At 43.3% G+C, this 21,012-nt stretch overlaps 4 protein-coding genes across 5 annotated transcripts in view; 2 read left to right on the top strand and 2 right to left on the bottom strand.

The window, feature by feature from the left end:
- The window catches only part of xpo4 (exportin 4), a 98,790-nt gene extending 96,220 nt beyond the window's left edge, over positions 1 to 2,570 (top strand). The window contains exon 24 of the mRNA XM_083639131.1: positions 565 to 2,570. Within this exon, the coding sequence (XP_083495257.1) occupies positions 565 to 762 (198 nt within the window). The 3' untranslated portion in view covers positions 763 to 2,570. The remainder of the gene's footprint in view (positions 1 to 564) is intronic.
- A 2,585-nt stretch (positions 2,571 to 5,155) lies between these two features.
- eef1akmt1 (EEF1A lysine methyltransferase 1) lies at positions 5,156 to 9,411 on the top strand (the record flags this gene model as incomplete). The annotated part of the gene is made up of 4 exons (XM_083639133.1): positions 5,156 to 5,305; positions 7,182 to 7,264; positions 7,693 to 7,982; positions 8,227 to 9,411. The coding sequence occupies 4 exons, from the start codon at positions 5,156 to 5,158 to the stop codon at positions 8,358 to 8,360; spliced, it is 657 nt and encodes a 218-aa protein (XP_083495259.1). The 3' UTR covers positions 8,361 to 9,411.
- A 3,474-nt stretch (positions 9,412 to 12,885) lies between these two features.
- Positions 12,886 to 17,266, bottom strand: il17d (interleukin 17d; the record flags this gene model as incomplete). Its single annotated transcript, XM_083638142.1, has 2 exons — positions 12,886 to 13,207; positions 16,950 to 17,266. The coding sequence occupies 2 exons, from the start codon at positions 17,264 to 17,266 to the stop codon at positions 12,886 to 12,888; spliced, it is 639 nt and encodes a 212-aa protein (XP_083494268.1).
- A 1,011-nt stretch (positions 17,267 to 18,277) lies between these two features.
- The window catches only part of LOC310778647 (intraflagellar transport protein 88 homolog), a 34,227-nt gene continuing 31,492 nt past the window's right edge, over positions 18,278 to 21,012 (bottom strand). The window contains exon 24 of one of the 2 annotated variants that reach the window (XM_083639132.1): positions 18,278 to 19,389. In XM_083639132.1, the coding sequence (XP_083495258.1) occupies positions 19,268 to 19,389 (122 nt within the window). In that variant the 3' untranslated portion in view covers positions 18,278 to 19,267. The remainder of the gene's footprint in view (positions 19,390 to 21,012) is intronic. The other variant, XR_014552784.1, reaches the window with a different exon arrangement.

Genomic DNA, 21,012 nt, shown 5'->3' with positions numbered 1-21,012 from the left:
ACAGACCTCATTTGAAGCATCGCGCCAAAAACCCATTACAAAATCTCATAGGCAGAAACAGTGAAGAACCCGGAAGTGTTAGCATCGATGTTTTCCGGACTCATTCCTGCGGCTCTCTATCCCAGCTCTAGTAGAGGGCTTTAAATGGCACTCTAGTGGCTGCTGTTCACCATCGCTCTTCCTCAACCTTGAACTATACATGCTTCCACCCTGATTAATTACTTTAGAGACGTATCTCAGTATTTAAAAAAACTGTGAAACGCCAGATTACAAAAATCGACGTTAATCCCATGTCCCTGCGACTGAATATTCAAATACTTTTTTGTTTGTATCACTCATCCTGATTACACTGCTGGTTCTGTTTTGGCAACAAAACTGTATCCAAGTCACTTTTCCCATACAAAAACTAAAAAGCCTTTTATTATTTATTGGCTACTGCTTATAATACACAACATATTAAAAGTGTTTTAAAAGCACATTGTGGGTTGATTTGACAGTGTGTAAATGAGGCTCCGTTACACCGTTCATTTGATTTGATTTGACGGTGCGTTTCTCCCCTCCCAGGCGGAGTACTCTGAGCTGGTGGAGACGCTGCTGTCGTCGCAGAGAGACGCTGTCATCTACCAGCGCCTGGCCGACGCCTTCAACGAGCTGACAGCCAGCAGCACACCACCCAGCATGGACCGCAAGCAGAAGCTGGCCTTCCTCAAGAGCCTGGAGGAGTTTGTGGCCAACGTGGGCGGCCTGCTCTGTGTCAAATAACCACTGGAAGAAACCCACGCCGCCTCCCCCCTCCACCCCACAGAACTATGGGGAGAGGAGACAGCCCTATGCCTCTGAGCAGGACATCTCTGTCTCTCTCTGCTAGCAGGGGAATCCATTTTGTGCCCTTCTCTCCGCCCCCTTTTCTGTCCCATGGGTGTCTTTTTTTTCTTGCTTTTTTACCCCCTCGCCCCCCCTTTGGTCCCCCCCTCATCCGGACTCGCCAGCCCACCTAAAAACCAAACTTCAGGCTGAGCAGCAGAGCGGACGGACTGCGCCGGAGGATCTGGAGTGAACCGATGCAGCGCTGACCATCAGAAGGCGGGTGGCGTTGGATCGTGTTGTCCTCTCACACAACCTCCTTTTATCTGGAGGCTGCCAGAGCGTGCGCATAGACACACATACACATTACACACACACACACACACACACACACACAGACTGACCTTAAGTTTTTCCAGTGGTAGGTTTTTGGATGTATTTGAAGGTATGAGGGGCCATTTTGTTCTAAGAACATCTTGGTGCCCCTCTTCTATACCGCCCAACACACACACACACACACACACACACACACACACACACACACACACACACACACACACCCATCTCACCCTGATCCTTCCCAGAGTGCCTTTGTTTTGTTGATTGTTCTGTGTGTGTGCTCAGCTCCGTGCGGCCAGCTGAAAAATGTCTTACTTCAATGGACATTAGTGACAATTTGTGCCTGCCGCCATGCGCCACGAATACGGCGGATGCACACACACCCGTGCGCGCAAGAAGTTGCCATGACAACAAAGGTGTCTGCTCTTTGGGACTGCTGAGGGAAGGGCATTCGCTAAGGACGAAAGAAAACCAAATCAGATTGTGTTCATTAAAGGGTGTAAATAATGTTTTCAGAAATGGAGATATGATGTATGTTTAAAAAAAAAAAGAAAAAAACATTACTGAAAAGTTTTTATATGACAGTAGACGGCAACAGAAGTTGTTGATAAGTATGGTTTCTTCTAAAGTGAAAGCGGAGCAACTTTCTAGATGTTGGCCTTTGCGTTTTGATTTTTTGTTTTCTTCTCTATTTGGATTGTAGTTTTATCTCGAGCTGTCCCCCTCTTCTCCAAATCGCCCCAAAGCACGGCTTGTCCTGACTGCTAACGGGCACAACACAGCGTGCTCGCTCGGCCCTCTGACGTTTAGCCAAAAACAAGCAAAAGCTTTTAGCAGACAGACAGTGGAGTTGTATTTTTCTACAGCAGCCAGCCGGTCACACTTCAACACGCTGGAGTGAAGCAGAGACGCTGCAGACATTGCAAGACAGCAATAGAGTACCGCAGGGATGACGTATTTTTGTAGGCTTACCCCGGAAGTCCCTGCTTCCTGGTTCTTAGGGGGGGAAAGCAATGGGATTTTTGTATGGCATTTCAGTTAAATGCATGAAATAAGGTCTGTGGTTAACAAGAGTTTATGAAACAGCGAAGTTTCACAAACGATGACCGCTTTTATGACTTTTGAAGTGTTTTCTTTTAAAACAAAAACGCATTTACGCTTCAAAAGAAGTGCTACTTCCGTCTCATTCCTGTGGTACTCTCTAAACAAAGCGAAAGCAAACGGAGCAGAGCCACTTGTTCTTGTTGAAGCGTTATGTTGGAGACACTAGCACTATCCTGCTTATTGTAGAACGGCTGAATCATTTGTTAATGAAGTGTAAAAGTGTACATAAACTTATTGTATAAAAGGTTCTGGCCTCTGCGCTTTTCTTTATAAATTATATGTTTGGTCTGTTGTAATGTCTTTTCTCTACCATGGCATTAAATAAAAACCTTCAATTAACATTACATTCTATGATTCAATGTTTAGTCTGCAGAGGTGTGGAGTCAATTCTCATGACTTGGACTCGACTCATGGTTTTAAGTCTTGACACTTGACTTGATTCATGGAGCGAAGACGAGACGACTTGATTCATGAAGCGAAGACTTGAGACTTGACTTGGGTTCAGGTGACTTTGGACCTGACTCTGACTTGTGCTTTGACTTGAAAAGGTTTCTAAGGTCTTGACTTAGGACTGGGCGATATGGAACAAGAATCACATTTAGGCTGAATGGCGATACACAATATCTGTAATTTTCTATGAAGAGGGCTAAATGTTCAGTTGAAACTTGTTTAAATATTTTCACAAAATATTGACAATGAGATTTCTGATAAATAATCATCAGTAATGTGGGTATGATGACTAAGTGCTAAGTAAGTCTGTTAAGTTCAGAAAATGACAACACTGTAATGCAGCCTTTAAAACCAAGAAAAGACAACACTTATGCCATGTAACCATATTACGATATCTAAAATCTAAGATGATCTAGCCTAGTCTCATATGATATAAATATATTGATATATTGCCCAGCCTTATCTTGACTTGAGATCTTGTGTTTCTATAAATTAAATGAAAGATTGATTAGATTTATCCAGGCAGACAACTGAAATTAAATTCTGTTTTCTGAAATTGTATGGAATGATTTAATTTATTTAAATTAAATTAAATTGAAACTAAATATAGAACTCATGATCTTTAGACTTGACATTAATGACTTGGACTAGATTTAGCAATCTACATTTAGACCTGAGATTTGTGCAAACTCACATTTCAAAAACAGTTGTTTTTAAGCCATGAGTGTGTAAACCTTTTGTAAGAAGCTAAATTTGGGGTGACAGCAGTGCAATGACCAGGAGGGGCAGCAAAGTTCAAAATCTCACCATTAATGAATCGTTAAATGCAGGCCCCACTTTTGCAGCTGAATGTTTCTGTTCGTAGGGACGTGCGGCGAGCCCATTGTGTAGTCGAACACCTGAAGGCTGGTTCCTGTTTCATCAACAAAGTACAACATCACCCCAGTGGAGGTTCTTTTTGGAGGCTTCAAATGGTCAGGTACAGTCTAGCCTAGGTACTCAGCAGGTCCTGACAACCCCTCCCCCCCTACTTCTTACACCAGGCTGCAGATATCTACATTTAGACATGAGATTTGTGCAAACTCAGAGGCCATGAATGTTTCTTAAACCTTTTCTAAATGGCACACCAATCAAACATTCTCCAACAACTACCAACAAGAATACAGTAGCAGGTGTCTCTCTCTCTCTCTCTCTCTCTCTCTCTCTCTCTCTCTCTCTCTCTCTCTCTCTCTCTCTCTCTCTCTCTCTCTATCACTTTACAACAAACTAACATTGCAATGCAAATCTGTCAAGATAGAGTAAAAGCAACTAAATGGAATTTACCATTGGAAGAACTATGCCATGTGCTGCTACATGACTCATAGTAAAACAAAAAGAGTGATGGAATGACATTTATTGGGCCCAAATGTCTATGAAATAAGCATAGAGATGAAATTATTTGCAGACAGTTAGTACTTGTTCGCTTTATGCCGAGTCTTTTGTCCCTCTGCGGGAGCTGTACGTTCTACAGTGACGTCATCACCTGTGCGCCGCCTCACATGTCAACAGTGCTGCAAGCGAGCGCTTTCTGTCAAGGTAGCAAGGATTTTCTCTTAAAACTTGACTTCAAACCTTTCTTTTATACAGTCTATAATTCAAACGTAATGCGGTACATGTTCATATATAAAATGAAGTTTGTGACAAAGAAAGATTTATCAAATATCTTCCTGCTGATAAAAGATCAAAAGTGTTCCATGTACTATGTAATACTGCCAATAAAGATGTAAAAAAAAAATCACATTAAGGCTAAGCACAAAGCGTTATTTTGCAAATATTAAAAACAAACAAGCAATACTGTATAAAGGAAGGATGTGTGCAGTGCAGGTGAGATGAACATCTATCATCAATCATCACTGAGGTTCCCTCCCATGTCTGGAACCATGCTCATTTGTATCAGCCAGATACAGCTGATGGTTTCCAGCGCAAAGACAAAACACACAATTATTTTGCAACTCAAAAACAGCCCAATGGGAGAAAAGCGCCCAATCTGGCAACAGTGGAGGAGAGGCATGCACAAAGTAGATGTCCCAGCCATTGACATTAAGTTTGTTAACAGAAATGTGTGTGTGGAGTGGAGTGAATAAAAACTGAGTTGTAATGACTTCAACCTACAAGTAAACTTCCAACTTCAACTGTATATATTAATATATCAATAGTGAATATCATGACATGTTAATGGAACATTTCAGCTGGTATTTGATGCAGAACATGTAATGGTAATCGACACATTATGATTGAATGTCAATGTGTTCGATTTGCTGATCTGTCTTTTATCGGACGCATAATGTTTTGATTCACTTCAGTTCATGATTGGCTCCCTCTAAATGTCTTAACAGCTGTGTTGTTGTTGTTGTTGTTGTTGTTTTCTAGTCACTGCTGCAGCCAGGCTCCGCCCCTTCACCGCCTCCCCGCAGCAGTCATGAGTGACAGTGATGACGACATCCCCCGGCTGTCTGCTGAGACACTGGCCGCTCTGCAGGAGTTTTACGCCGAGAGCAGAGGCGACGCGGCCGGAGACGTGGCCACGCCCTCTGACCCATACGCCGTGGGAGCGGTGGAGGAGGATTGGGTGAGGGGGAACACACAGCTGTGTCCCGTCTGGGCTTTACAGACCTCTTATGTTTGCAAACACTAACAGTGATTACATATTTTGTGGGCAGAGCCACACTGGAGGCAGAAAGGGACAGCTAGGTTATTTTACACAAATAAGCTAACTCTTTCAATGGAGTGAGGTTTCTTGACCCGTCCTCACTGTCAAGATGGGTCTAGGATCCAACTAAATTGCCAAAGTTGCAGTGGTCGGACATCTTCAAGTACCTAGTGGAAAAGCCCAGCATCTACACGGCACAAGACGTCTCCCTTATTCTGAGGAATCTCTTCAGTTTCAGGTTCACTTGTTTGCTCTGATTTTCTGCCACCACCATGCTGCAGTGATGTAACCCCGTGGTGTCCACTCCAAATTGGTCTATTCAATCTGTTTCCACCAGAACACCAGGCACTGGCACACACTCTTTTTGTCAAGGCTCATTTTTCTGAGCATTTGTTATAATACTAATTTCGGCCACAAGAGTGCACCACTACCCCGGCATGTTCTAAACCGGACTAATCATGTTTTCTTCCATCTTCATGCCACTGATGCCAGCTGAAAGTGGATGACTGAATTTTGAAAAGTGGTTGTGGTGAACTATTCCTTAAAGTGAGCTGGATTACCACATTACTTGTTGACATTGTTGATGAAGCCATAAAAGTATTAGTATTATATTATAATAACAGTGGGTTTAAAAAAAAAGTTTTTTATTTATTTATGGTTGTTTAGTCCTCAAGTTATGTGTGTGTGTGTGTGTGTGTGTGTGTGTGTGTGTGTGTGTGTGTGTGTGTGTGTGTGTGTGTGTGTGTGTGTGTGTGTGTGTGTGTGTGTGTGTGTGTGTGTGTGTGTGATTCAATACTTCGATACTTAAGAATCATGCAGTTGATGAGGACATAGTCATTTTTACAGTTAAAGCCAGATTACAAGTCCTTCCGACCAGGCTCAATCTCTCTCTCTGGTATTCTAACACTTTTTCTCCTCATTGTCTGCACCATGATCATACTCCAGTCATTTAATCCATGTCTCATATTCTGAATGGTTGCTTTGTATATAAGGGAATGTATATTGCAAGACATGACAGAATTGTTGACCTGTTAGTTAAAGACATAAGGTCATATGTTCCATCCTCTGTTAAAACCCATAAACACTCCTGTGTTTCAACTGCCATGTTCAAACTGTGTAATACTGAATATGACATCTTTTAAAATGTGACAGCTAATACACCTGGTGTTGTTGTTGTCAATGAGGACAGTAGAGAGGCCACCATTTTGGAAGTGGGGTGTGCTTTTGATTCCAGTCTGAAAGAAGCTTTTATCACCAAGGTTTTGAAATACCAACTGCTCAAGGATGCCATTTTACAGCTTGGGTATAATTGTAAATTGCTTGTTTTCATATTTGGAAGCCTTGGTAATGTCCATAGGCTGGTCGTAAGTGGCCTGCAGAGGGCGGCCGCAGGACTGCCCAGACCGAGAGCCAAGGCTCTGGCCAAATTCTGCTCTATTTCTGCAATAATTGGCAGTCGCCACATTTGGAGGAGGCGCTGTTTCCTTTATCCATAGATTCAGACTAGATACATCTGTCACTATAAGATTTCCCATTGATTGTGCATCTATTATTGTTTGTGTTCAAGGATTTTTTGTCTAAATGTGAACACAAATAAAGGTATTAAAATGTGTGTGTGTGTGTGTGTGTGTGTGTGTGTGTGTGTGTGTGTGTGTGTGTGTGTGTGTGTGTGTGTGTGTGTGTGTGTGTGTGTGTGTGTGTGTGTGTGTGTGTGTGTGTGTGTGTGTGTGTGCGTGTGCGTGCGCGCGCATGTGTGTGTGTGCGCGCGTGCGCGGTCTGTCTATGTGTCCACCAGCGGATGAGCCAGTTCTGGTACAGCGATGACACAGCAACACGGTTAGCAGAGGAGGTGGTACATGAAGCTGGGGAGGGAGGGAGGTAAAAACACACACACACACACACACACACACACACACACACACACATGAATATAACTGGTTAATTTTACCAACAGATTCAAATTTTCTCAACTCTTTTGAGACCGTTGGTAAGACAGGGCACACAATAATAATAATAATAATAATACACTTTATTTATATAGCACCTTTCACACAATTCTTTGTCATTTTTAAAACAATTAAAAAAAGAGCAGATCATTTAAATAACAGTTAGAATATTAAAGTATATTATTTCATGTAAAATCTTCATCTGAAAAGTAGCCTAACCAAAGCTGTGAAATAAATGTAGTGGAGTAGAAACTAAGTACAATATTTCCCTCTGAAATGTAATGGATTGTTAGTAGAAATAGATTTGTGTCAAAGTATTTTGGGTGGATTTTTCCTTTAACCCTTTCTGTCCCTCCCCAGGGTCGCGTGTGTGAGCGCGCCCAGTGTGTACCAGAAGCTGAAGCAGGGGGTGGTGGCGGGGTCAGACCGGGTGTCGGCCGTGGTTCTGGAGTTCGACCGGCGCTTCGCCGCCTACGGCCCAGAGTTCATCTTCTACGACTACAACGCCCCGCTCGCCCTGCCGGAGGACGTGGCCCCGCGGAGCTTTGACCTGGTCCTGGCCGACCCGCCCTACCTGTCCCCCGAGTGTCTGGGCAACGTGGCCCAGACCGCCAAGTACCTGAGCAAGGGCAAAGTGCTGCTGTGCACAGGTGAGACATTGGACGTACGCTAACCTGATATTAAACTCCCACCATGTTATCTAACAGTAAGCCACCCCACCGTTCCTCTTGTTCCAGTTCAGCCTGTAACCCTGTGTGTGTGTGTGTGTGTGTGTGTGTGTGTGTGTGTGTGTGTGTGTGTGTGTGTGTGTGTGTGTGTGTGTGTGTGTGTGTGTGTGTGTGTGTGTGTGTGTGTGTGTGCGCGCGTGTGCGTGTGCGTGCGTGCATTCTGCAGGAGCCGTCATGGAGCCTCACACCAAAGATCTCCTGGACATGAAGATGTGCACCTTCCTGCCCAAACACAACAAGAACCTGGCCAACGAGTTCCGCTGCTTCGTCAACTATCCGTCTCGCCTGCTGAGAGCCTGAGGCCAGTTGTGGCCAGCCGGTCCCTCACTGACAGAGACTGGAGGGTTAAACCAAGTGGGTGGAGTGAGGACAGAGCAGCCTGGGGAGGGAGGACCGTACTTGAATTATTTTCTACTGCCCCCCTGCACAGGGAGGTCAGGGCAGGCCGAGTTACAGAACAGCACGCTTGCAGCTGGTAGGCTCGGTGTGTTGTTGAAAAGGCCCTTTACACCTGCCGTTAAAAGTGGGTTTTGGGTGATCAGATTGTCATCAGATAGTGCTTGGCCACATGAAAGTAGGCTACATGTGGAAATGCACCCAAGACACATTGAGGACAGATTGTGATCTGATCGGCCAAACCACCTCTGGAGGTGGTCAGGGACACATTGTGACCACATTGAACACAAGTGTACTACATGCAATTGCATTGTCAATCCACATACAACTGTCACAGTGTTTTCTTCCTGCTGGTCTATGCTATGGAGCCCATTTCCCTCACGGTGCGTTTCTGCAGTCAGAATGGGCTTTTCCGCATTGAGCCGTGGCTCCGCTCCATTGCTAATCCCTCGCATCGGTGGCTGGCTAGGCATGGGTCGGTTTGAAAAATTTGAAACCGGTTCGATATTTCCCCAAAAAAACGTATCAAACCGATATATCGAATTTTTCAAAAAAAAAATTTTTGTGTACCCCATAAATGACTGTAATGCGACTGCAGTTGGTGGCGATAATGCACCTCTAAGCTGGTATGCCAACCAGCACTAACACTGAATAAAAATAAGCAGAACCATTTAACTGTAACAACACAGTTTTTATTTCTCATAACTATTCAGCTTAACTTTTCTTCAAACATCAACATAATAAACAAAATAAGACTTTTGCCTACTAGTGCAACTTGAGAAGAGGCTAATACGAAAGATAGTGCAATCAGAATGGATTGGCACTATTTTTTTTAATAAAAAAAAAAGTTTTTTCGGTTTGCACGTGATCAAACCGGTTTGGGCTCATACACCGAACCGAACCGGTAAAACCGGAAATCGACCCATGCGTATGGCTGGCAGCCCGTTACTGTCCCGACTGACCGCAGAGTGGCGGACCGGGCAGAGTGTGTAAACAGCAGCACTCATAGGCAGCCAATGCGCTAGCCGCGACGCACAACATTTCCTTTATAGTTGCGCACGTGCCCCCCCCCCCCCCCCCCCCCCGTAATCAGGGAATTCTGCACTCGGCAGTCCGGTATCTTCATACATGCACCAATCTCAAATAAAAAGTATGCACCTTGGACCCACGGGTGTTGTCTCTCCTGACGGGGTCTGTTCGTTCTGAAATAGTCCATAGTTTACGAGTAGGAGGTCTGTCTGCCTGACTCAGATAGCAGCCATTTTCACTACCTAGCCACGGTGTAAAGCACACTAGACTTGTGTAGAATGCCGTTTATTTCATTCTCAGCTCGTTTCATTTGATTGTTAGAGGACCGAAAACTATTCAGTATTTTATGAGAAATGCAAAAATTAGAAGTGAAAAATGTATCATGAATTTGTGTTGTAGAGATGTTTTTCCACTCCCATAAATCCTCTCATGAACCACAGGTTGAGAAGCACTGCTGTATTACAAGCAGTGTTGGGGGTAACTCATTACAAAAGTAACATATTACATGTAATATATTACTTTTAGCAGTAACTCAGTAATATAACTTATTACTTATAGGATTTCAGTAATATTATACCAGTTACTTTGTCAAGTAACTCAAGTTACAAATTGAGTTACATTTGATTAAATCAAAGCACATATTTAAAAAAGATACAATCATTTCCTAATCAAACTGTGTTTTTATGCAAATAACCACTATAGATGACAATAACAAAGGAAAAGAATAACATTTAGAATTTTGGATTGTTTACACTGATGGTGGTTGAAATTATTTTTCGGGATGGTTCCGGGGCGGCGATGTCATTCTGCTGTTGCTGTTGTTTTGGTAAAAGTAATGCAAAAGTAGTGTAATAAGTAACGAGTTACTCTAGACAGAAAGTAATATTGTAAAGTAACTTATTACTTTCAAATGAAAGTAACTAGTAATATGTAGTATATTACATTTTGAAAGTAACTTGCCCAACACTGATTACAAGTGATGTGTGGATTGCAGAAAACAGTCACGGTGACAGCTTTCTGTAAATCCAACATCAGACTGATGGACTGATGATAGTCTATCATAAGACAAATATTAGGAGAAGTGAAATCATCCACTGCAAATAAATCCAGAAAGAAGTCACCGACAGCTGTTAAATAATGGCCATCTGTCATTGTTTTATCGAGTTTTATTATGGGATGTTAGGGTCACATATGTCATTGTTATGACATTGTTATTGTTTTGATGCTAAATTGTTTCTGAACTGTATCGAAATAATACAAAAGAAAACAACCTTCATGAAATTAGTCTCATGTTGTTCCTAATGAGCAAAGTGAGAAGCTACAATGAACAGGTTTCTTAGTCGTTCTGTTCGTCAGTAGGTGTCAGTGTTGATCAAGTTATTAGCCTACTGACTTCTCTCTCCAACTAACTGAATTTGATTGAAAAGCAGCGTATGAGTTGAGTCTTGGCTGCTGGAAATGGAGTGTAACGGGTTTTACAATTCAGTCTGATATCAGTCTAGTGTAGGCTAGTTTATGAAACATGGAATGAATACAACTTTATTTCTCCCCTCTTGTCTGGAGTCAATCCAAGGTTTAGGTTCACTGTTTCACTGTACGCTCTCTGAATCCACTGGTTCCCAAACAGAGATCCAGGGACTCCCAGGGGCTCCTTCAGAGCGTTCCAGTGGGTCCCCAGCAGAATGAGCTTTAGTTCAATTTCACAGAGGATTCATTCATTAAAGTTAATCCAGTGAGGATATGAAAAGATAATCAAATGCAAGAGAAAATATTGATTATGGTGAGCAGAGGTTTAATTGTCACTGTGGTAGACACTGGTCTAAATTGGTTGTGGGAGAGATCCTACAGTTCACTTTTATGAGCTGGAATATCACCTCATTTTGTTGAGCTTTTAAATAGAATTTGCTTGTTGTCAATTTCGACACAGATTTGTGTCGAGATATCCTAAAATCACCATAGTCATCACCATGTGCTAATAAATAATAATAAACTTCTATATATTTATATAGCATTTTTCAAAAACAGAGTTACAAAGTGCTTTACAAACATGAAGCAACAGAAACAGAACAGACTAAAAAGAATTGCAGAAAGTGCCGTAAATATAACAAAAATAAAAGGATAAATACATATAACTGTAATCTTTCTTTAGTCCAGTGGTTCTCAATATGGGGTCCTGGGACCCCCAATGGTCCTTGAGGGGGTTCCAGGGGGTCCCCAGCAAAAAGGGAAATTAGTTGTAACACAATGACAGAATGTATGTCTATTTTGGTCATGGGTTTCATACACTTGGGTTTTATTACACTGTAATAAAACATTTAAAAGTAAAAAAAATCTTATCAAATTGGGGATCCTGGGACAAAATCCTATCCTATAATAAAATTGCCATTTCCTAGGCGAGCGGTGTCTGTCAGTCACGATTTGTGCCATGTTTTGTGTCACAAACATGACATCGGCCGACCGACACCACACAAAAACCACACACACCGTCAAAATAAAAGCCCAGAACAATGTGATGGCCCTTCCCCTCTGCCTGTTTGTGGCTGACACTTCCCATCAGGGGAAGTGATTGGCAGAGTGGGCAGGTTGTCAGCCAACTTGCGTCACCTGGGCGCTGATAGGGAAGCAGGCTATTTAACCCTCTGTCTAACCTGACTTCTCTCTCCCTCTTCTCCTTTGAGCTGCTGGTCCCAGGTCTCAGGGTTCCTGCTGCATTTACTTTTACATTCACACACACACACACACACGCACACACACCACTTCACTCATCCATACACTGCAGACATGACTGATGCCTAACATTAAATGTTGCATGAATGAATAAATGAATGAATACATTTTATTCATACTGATACTTTTTTTGGTTTATTTTGGGGTTGTTCAGGTTTAAATAAATAACTTTTTGCATTTGAATTCATGTGTGGACTCCCTTTTTGTCACACACTACACCCGGGTTGTGACACAGACCTTCAAAATAGAAGCCCTAAACCTTCAAAAAGCACAGACCCTTCAAAATAAAAGCCAGAAACCTTCAAAATAAAAGCACAGAACCTTCAAAATAAAAGCCCAGAACCTTCAAAATAAATGCCCAGAACCTTCAAAATAACTGCCCAGAACCTTCAAAATAAATGCCCAAACCCTTCAAAATAAAAGCCTAGAATCTTCAAAATAAAAGCCCAAAAACCTTCCAAATAAAAGCCCAAAACACACACAGACCTTCAAAATAAAAGCTCAACAACTGCCCGGTTGTCGTGTGTGTGTTGTACCGGCCTGGAGTCCCACCATCAGCCCGACACAGCCTGATAATCTAGTCTTATCAAATGGGGGTCTGTGGTCTAATTTGTGTCACTTTAGGCTTAGGGGTCCTTGAAATGAAAAAGTTTGAGAACCACACTGCTTTAGTCTAGACTTTCTTCATGGCCTTGACCTTTGCCTGTTCCCTCTCCAGGCTCTGGTTGCTGCTCTGGCGGTCCCGGCCCAGGTGGCGGTCCTCCTCCAGCAGTGGCACACAGGTGCAGCCCACAGGGACGGACACGTAGGTCTCTGTGTAGGAGTGACGACCGCCCACGCATGACCCGCTTCTCCTCAGGATGACGGCGGGGGAGTAGACCGGCGTGCTGCGGTATCGCTGGCTCTCCCGGCCGGACGGCCCAGTCAGGCAGCCTTTACACAGGCAGTACGCCTCCGGGATGTAGCGGGGGTACCGGGCTGGGTCATGGGAGATCCTGGGGGAGGAATTTAAAAGTTGGGGTCGGGGTCAGCAATTAACTCATCCAATTGCAACCGAGGAACTGGGAGTTGGAATTTTAGGAAGTTGAATTTTGCCTAATTCTATGAAATTCCATGTTTTATTTTTCTTACCACATATCTGAGATCTCGGAAGTTGGAGCTTACGAAAAGCACTTGAACGCAGCATTAGTATAGTTACTGCATCATGAAAAAAAGGACATTTAAGGGGGAAAAAACTATTTTTTGAAAATACAATTGATTTTTATAGTGGTTGGACTTTTTGCCTTACTAACTTGAATTTGTATAGGTTACATCACTTAATTGGATTAAGAGAAAGCTTTGACATGTTTGATACACTTGGCTGAGAAGTGGATGAAATTCAACTTGGTTGCTAAGAGTTGCATGTTGGGGTAATTTGAGTAATTACCACAATGAGCTAATTAATTGCCAAAACTGGAAATTAGCATGAATTATATAAATAGTATAGAAATTGTTATACTGTGTTGTTGCTAATTGTTATACTGTGTTGTTGCTTTTAATCAATTTAGAAATATGATCTAGAGTCTAAATTGATGTTTGAAAGTCCAGAAATTAATCTCTTGCCATAACCGAATCTACGTAACTATTTCTAAATTGACTAAAAGCTCAAATAAGCCTTTTCCAGATTTTGACCTATAGCCAGGCTCTTCAAAAGTCATACAGAGAGAAATACAGCATCAGTGGCAGTGCCTTTGTGGTTCATTGTGTATGTCAGCTACATTCAGAGGGAGAGGTTGTGAGTTCTAACCTGGGATGTGCACAGACTGAACTTTCATCTGTGTTTTTTGAGGCGGCAAAGTTATTTGTATTTGAATAGAAGTGGAAATAGGTGTAACAATCTTCTTTTAGTTTTTATTACACTTCTAATTCCAGTAATATTAATAATAAATAACTAATATTTTTGACAGTGCAGATAATCATAGTTTGTTTTAATAATAACAACACAAAATAATAAATTAAGTTAAATTATATTTACACTAAAGTCAGGTGCTTTCATCACATTCTTTATGTTATTTTCCTTTAACTTGTGCTTTTTTTTGTCTTCCATCCATAATTTATAAGATATTTTCAGCCATTGTATACTTTATTGACAGATGTATGTTGCTTTACAGCTGAAATTGGGTGAGAGAGCTGAAATTGGGTGAGAGACATAGAGAGAGTGATAAAGAGAGAGAGTGGTTTTGCTGAATAGCCCATTGTAAAAAGTTAAACCAGACAGGCCGAACTTTTCATAGTGCACTGTGAAAAGTTCGACATGTCTGGGGGGAGGGGGTCAAGATTGTTTGGGTAACACCTCTTTGTTTTTGTTTGAAATGGCGACATCTAGTGGACAAAAAAAGTCGCACATAGCCCCTTTAGAACCAGTTCAGAAAGAAACATTTTCTGAACTGGTTCTGAACTGTTAAAGGGGCTATGTGCAACTTTTTTGTCCACTAGTTGTCGCCATTTCAAACCAAAACAAAGGGGTGTTACCCAAACACAGTGCGTTTAAACTGCACAGTTCAGAAGACTTCATACTTTTCATAGTGCACTGTGAAAAGTTCGACCTGTCTGGTTTAACTTTTTCACTAAAACCTCTCTCTTTATCACTCTCTCTATGTCTCTCACCCAATTTCAGCTCTCTCACTCAATTTCAGCTGTAAATCAACATAAACATTACATTTCAGCTGTTAAAAAATGTCAGAGACTTTTTGAACTGTTAACACATTGAATGCCAGCCATGTTTTCATTCCTGTAGGTAAGTTGTGCCAGGGGTGTTTTTGACGATTCTGGCTCATTTTAGCAACAGCCGAGGATTCTTTTCTGTTAAGAATTCATGAACACCAATCATCTAAAAATAACTAATAGAATGTGTGCTTTCTCTGTCTAAAAGAGTTAGTTTGCAGAGTTAGTAGTTATGTAGATATTAGCCGTTGAGTACAGCATGGTTTCAGCGTCTGGAAATTTATTCAGAGATAAATGGCTTTTTGTGAAACAGTCACTTTAACCATTCATTTTTGGCATCAGTAAGACCGTCAGACATTCTAAACAATAGTTTTGAACAGTAATTTCCTCCATAACAACAGGAAACACCCCTCTCATTCAAACTCCTCCCTCCGTGTGTCTTCTCCTTCCTCCTGGCTGTACAGCGGGCGTGTCAGAAGCGCTTTTGCTGCTGCCTGCCTGTGTGCCTGCCTGCCTGCTTGCCTGCGTGCGGACGCTCCTTGTGCGAGTCAAGATGGGCCGGGGAATGCGTGGGCGATGGGCAGATGTTGATTATGGCCTTTCTGAGGTGTTTCAAAGTGTGTTTCACCTATGATCTATTTTGCAAATCGCTCTCCGCTCTCTGTGTGCTGCTGCCGGTGCGCGGCCGCTCTCAGGCAAGACAAGTCTTGAATGGGATTACTGTAAAATCACCACGGCATTTCCTTGAACGGCTTGGTCCCGCGGCAGTTTTTTCTTTGATTTCGGTCGTCTGGGGGAGCACTGTCAACACTTAGTGGGTCGGTAAAATAGATTATACACATTATCTTGCTCCAATAGTGATCTCGAAGATGTAAAAGTTGTTGATTGATGTCCCAGCGTCAAAAAAAAAAAAATGTTTATGTAAGACGAGTAAACTCGGCTCTGGCACTTAAGCGTTGGATTATGTAAGACGAATTATTTCGGCTATGGCACTTAAGGTGTTAAAACACAGTCTCTGTTTGTGAAGCTGTAATATGTCTCCTCCATCGAGTCTACTTAATTACTTTAAATTGACTAAAAGCAAAAATATACAGTAGCCTTTTCCAGATTTTGACCTATAGCCAGGCACTTCAAAAGTCATACAGAGAGAAATACAGTCATACAGAGAGAAATACAGCATCAGTGGCAGTGCCTTTGTGGCACAGTGTGTATGTCAGCTGCCTTCAGAGGGAGAGGTTATGAGTTCTAACCTGGGATGTGCACAGACAGAACTTTCATCTGTTTTTTAGGCAGCAAAGTTATTTGTATTTGAATAAAAGTGGAAATATAGGCATAACAATCTTCCTTTAGTATTTATTACACTTCTAATTAATTTGAGGATATTAAAGTGTTAGGCATAAAGAGCTGGTGGTTAAAGACAGGGCGGTGCTGTAATATGTCGAACCAATAATCCACCTGTCATGTAGCGACACGAGCTACGAGCTGTTTGGAGTTCACCTTCTGAATTCTACACACTGTGTTCACACTGACAACAACACAGAGAGCATAAAGAGTGAGATAGGTTGAATGAGTCAGCAGCTGTTTATCTGACTGATAGTCAGAGACCGACTATTATCAGCTTATTTCTATCAGTGTTCAAACTACTGATGATGATAAAAAAAAATTGCATCAATAATAGCATCCTGCCTGAGGCAGGGATTGAACAAAAAACCTGTGAACATGATATCACAGAACATCCACGATATCACAGAACATCCACAATCCACATGTTTATCTGAGTGAGCTATAGCCCACTGGCACTTCCTCTTGTTTTCATATTGTAGCTTTAAACCTTGATCTGTGACTGTTGACGTAGGTCTGACAATTAAGGAGATAAGAGAGAAATATGAGTGTGATTTGAAAAATAAATTTGTGCTTCACAATTGCGGCAAAGGACCTCGGGTCAGATTCGGACCCGAGCCTCCGTTGTATATCATGTTAGGAGGCAAATACCCCTGTCTCCCCCACTGCCCAGTCTCTGGTCCAACACCTCACCTGTACGCCCAGGGCGAGAGGCTGAGCAGGTTGACCGGGACTCGGGCCTTGGCGCCGGGCAGCGCGGCACCTGTGGGGCAGCTGAGGTTGAGCCTCTCCAGCGGCTCCAGCTGCAGTGTGTGGTGGAAGGCGCTCAGCACGCCCACCGACAGCCGGCCGAACATCTGCTCCAGCAGCTCCTCCGGCAGGTCCAGACACGGCCGGCTCCGGGCCCGGCTCACAGCCTTCTTTCTTACCCGGCTCAGACCGGGTCCGGCCGGTTCGCCCAGCGGCAGGGCCAGCAGCAGCAGCAGGACCCAACAGAGCCCAGCCCGCATGCTGGAGCTTTGTTCCCCAGAAAAGTGTCTCCCTGGTGGTGTATGCTCGTTCAGTCAGTCCTCGGTGTGTGATTTGGCACCGCACAAGGGGATTGCCGAGGTGCAAATACGTGTAATAAAAGTACCAAGTGGACTATACCGCGCATAAAATACTACAGCAAAACGCGCCGCTAGTTTTTGTTAATATTGTTGGCAGCTGTATTTGTAATCCAGTGAAATGTGAAAACTGTTGAAAATCCACAAAAAATAATGTATTTGTGATTTTTTTTATGCTCTTGCCCAGCGAATACGCACCGTGACCGCAGGGGAAACACTACAGTGTCCACAAGTAACTGGCCTTGGTTTGTCAAATCCAAGCCGAGGTGAGAGTTTCACACCTGCTGCGCGCTGCGTTTCTGTTTGCTTCCCTCTGGCGCAGTGGAAACGAGTGCGTAAAATCCAGTGGGACAGTCTGATCCCTGTCTAGATCAGCTTGCTTGAGCTGAGCTGATAGACGGTCCCGTTTTCAACCTTTCACCATCTCTAATAAAAAGATCCCCGTTAGTGCTGCTCCTGCCAGACAGACTGCTGGCTCCGCTCTGCCTCGATCTTGGCTGCACTCACTTCATGTCACCAGAACATGTTACGCAGACGGACTGGCGAGCTATTTGGTTTCATCCAAACTGCATGATTCCCCTCCCCTCCCCTCCCCTCACATCACATAATTTACATCTGACACAATTTACTCTGGTTTTTAACCCATAAAGGGGTCTGTGAACTCTAGTCTAAAGTTGGGTGGGTAAATTGGATTAATCTTCCATTACATTCCCCGTTTTCATCCTTTGACATGTTAAACTATACCTTCACTTACATTTATACCATGCAGTATAATTAATTATTTGTGCCTTATAGGTTGTAGGTGTTGTGCTCAAAATCAGACTGATCAAGTTTTATAATTGATAAAAAAATATTTACTCTTTAATAGTAGAAAATAGCTTTACAAGTACATTCAAAGTTTTACTAGACAAGAAACTTATACATTGATTTCTCACAAAACAATGAACCAACATGAGGCCAGAAAAACTTAAATAAATAGCGTATGCAAAATAAACTTAACTCGAGTACTCAAAAAAGTACCAGACCAGGACCTGAAATGGATCTGGTTTCTCTGAAGTTCGGTGTATAAAGCTGTTGGAGTTTCCAGAAGGTTCCCAGGTGATGAAACTCAACCGCCTCCTCCCAATCACTAGAGTGCTTTCCTACATTAATCCCTTTGACAGAGTGGAATATTATGTTGTATGGATATAGGGGGGGGGGGGGGGGGGGGATCACGTGAGAGGAGCTGGAAAACAGATTGTTCACAAGTCGTAACCCAGATTTAAGGAAAACCACTGCAAGGTAAACAGGGAACATGTTTTACAGCTGAAGTTGAATAACAAGACACCAACAAGACACCTTCATAGCTTTGATTTAACACTAACACCCGATTTACACCTGGTATTAAAATGTAATCTGTATCCGCCCAATATACGCCCCTGACCCACATTCGTTTTAAGTCATGAGCGACGCGGCTGGTGTGATCCTAGCCTTGACGCGAGACTCACCCTTCTCTCGCGTCGAGGCTAGTGTGATCCCATCGCAAGATGGCCGCCTTCTTTTTTACCCCCGATGAGGGTGGAAGTAGCTAGTGAGTGAAGCATCTTGGTTTCTTCCTATCTCTGTATATTCATATGGAGTGACACATCACAAATCACACATCTCCTATCTTTGGAATGTGAGCGCATTGTACAGATAGTATTTACTCCTAGCTACTGTAAGATCTGAACACAATGTGACCCAGACTACCTCCAGATGTGGTCAAGGAGATCTGATCACGATGCCATTTTACACCTTGCATTGCCATGCGTTTTTCCTTATCCGGATACAGATTGCATTTTAATGCCAGGTGTAAATGGAGTCTAAATGAGTGTGTTGTAAAAAGTCTTTCTCCCTGACAGACAGAGAGCAGGGTGGGGAGAGCAGCTACTCGGGCAGCAGGTCGTCTCCCAGCTCTTCATCTGCAAAGTCGTCGTCCTCCTGACGCTTCTTGACCGCTGTCTTGGGTCGCTCCGTCTGAGGCCCCAGAGGATCCACATAGGACGCATCTGCACAGCAGAGGAGGAAGCTCTTACAACTGCCTGAGACTCGGCCTGACTTGGGTTCTGGACTGGTGAATTGGGACTTGACCAGTGGTGTAGTCTACCTTTTTTCAGAGGGTATACTGACTCTGACTCCGCCCCCCCCCCCCCCGCCCCCCCCCCCCCCCCCCCCGTCCGTCCGTCCGTCCGTCCGTCGGGGGGTGTGGTTTCGGCCCCAGTCAGCCCCTTCTATTAAAACGTGCAGATGGAAAAGAGTGCTCCGGTGTCTTTACTTCGGGTAGTCTGTGTGAAGTGCCCAGGTAAAATATTATTTTAGCTTCAGCTAGTGTCCTCTAGAGAGAGAGTGGCGTCAGCGGAGGACCAAAATGCGAGACTCATTAGCCAATGAACAGCCAGGAATGGGTCTCGCGCTACTTTTGCATGCTAAAATAAAGCTGATAATGTACAATTTGATTCAAGGGATGAAAAACCCTTTCAAAGTACAACACAAACTGTCTATTTTGCTGCAACAGTGCAGCTTTTTTTACTCAAGAGTTCCAGGACCTTACTTCCTGTAAAAAACTGGTCCATTGGAGGGAATGGAGATGTCGGAACTCTTCTATTATACGGCTCTGGCTTCAGCTATCAGCTTCATCTTGCTTCTTCGGTCGCTATTCTCTCTCCTGAAGATTTGTTTACCGACGGGGAGAAAGCCCCACGTGATAGCCACCCGTCAATCTCTCTCTCTCTGCTCAACGCTGTAACAACATTTTATTTTGAAATTCAGTTGACTTTGCCATTTCCCACGGATATTGTCGCGTTTTATCTTTCATGGTTTGACAGAAAAAGTCTGCCTTCACGCGTCTAGTCGGCTTGAAAATAAAACTCACGTAAAAATCGGCGCAGCTCAGGCGAGGCGTGGGTACACGGAAGGTTCACGTTGAGGCGCCCTGTGTACACAGCCTCATTGACTAAAAAGGACGCCTATTTAAAAGCGTGGGTAAAGGCAAGGCTTGGGTGCTGTGTGTGAACGTAGGGTAACACACAGAGCGCACAGGGTGAATTTTATGAATGGAAATTGAAAACGATACGTATCATAGCGCATTTCCCAGTGCGCATACGCAAATCTGAGTCATTTCACAGTGTGTATACGGCGTATACCTGCATATCACGTAGACAACACCACTGGACTTGACTGTACTCTGATGACTTGAAAAGTTTTCTAAAGTCTTGACTCGAGATCTTGTGTTTGTGTAAATGACAGATTGAAAGTGATGAGATTTGTTCCAGCAGGTGACTGAATTTAAATTCGGTTTTCTGAATTTGTATGGAATGACTTAATTTATTACCTCCGCCACGGAGTTGACTGGGCCTTCAAAGTTGGCTGTATGTTTTTGTCCCTGTCTGTCTGTTTGTCTGCAGGATATCTCAAAAGGTAATGAACAGATTGGGCGTGTTCAATCACAAAAAGGTGCTTAACTTCCACACGGATTCACCTAACACCACAAAACTTTGGAGCAAGGTTGGTCATGGGCCAAGGACGAGCTGATTAACTTTCCACACCCACTAGCCAAAAGGCGGCATGGCAATGGGGGTATGCCATGGCGGAGGTATGCACTCTACCGAGGGCCCTCTAGTTGAAGTTGAAAC

This window comes from Poromitra crassiceps (genome assembly GCF_964638095.1).
Source record: "Poromitra crassiceps genome assembly, chromosome: 6".
Taxonomy (NCBI): domain Eukaryota; kingdom Metazoa; phylum Chordata; class Actinopteri; order Beryciformes; family Melamphaidae; genus Poromitra; species Poromitra crassiceps.
The sequence above is the reverse complement of the archived record's forward strand: the minus strand, read 5'-3'. Positions and strand labels throughout refer to the sequence as shown.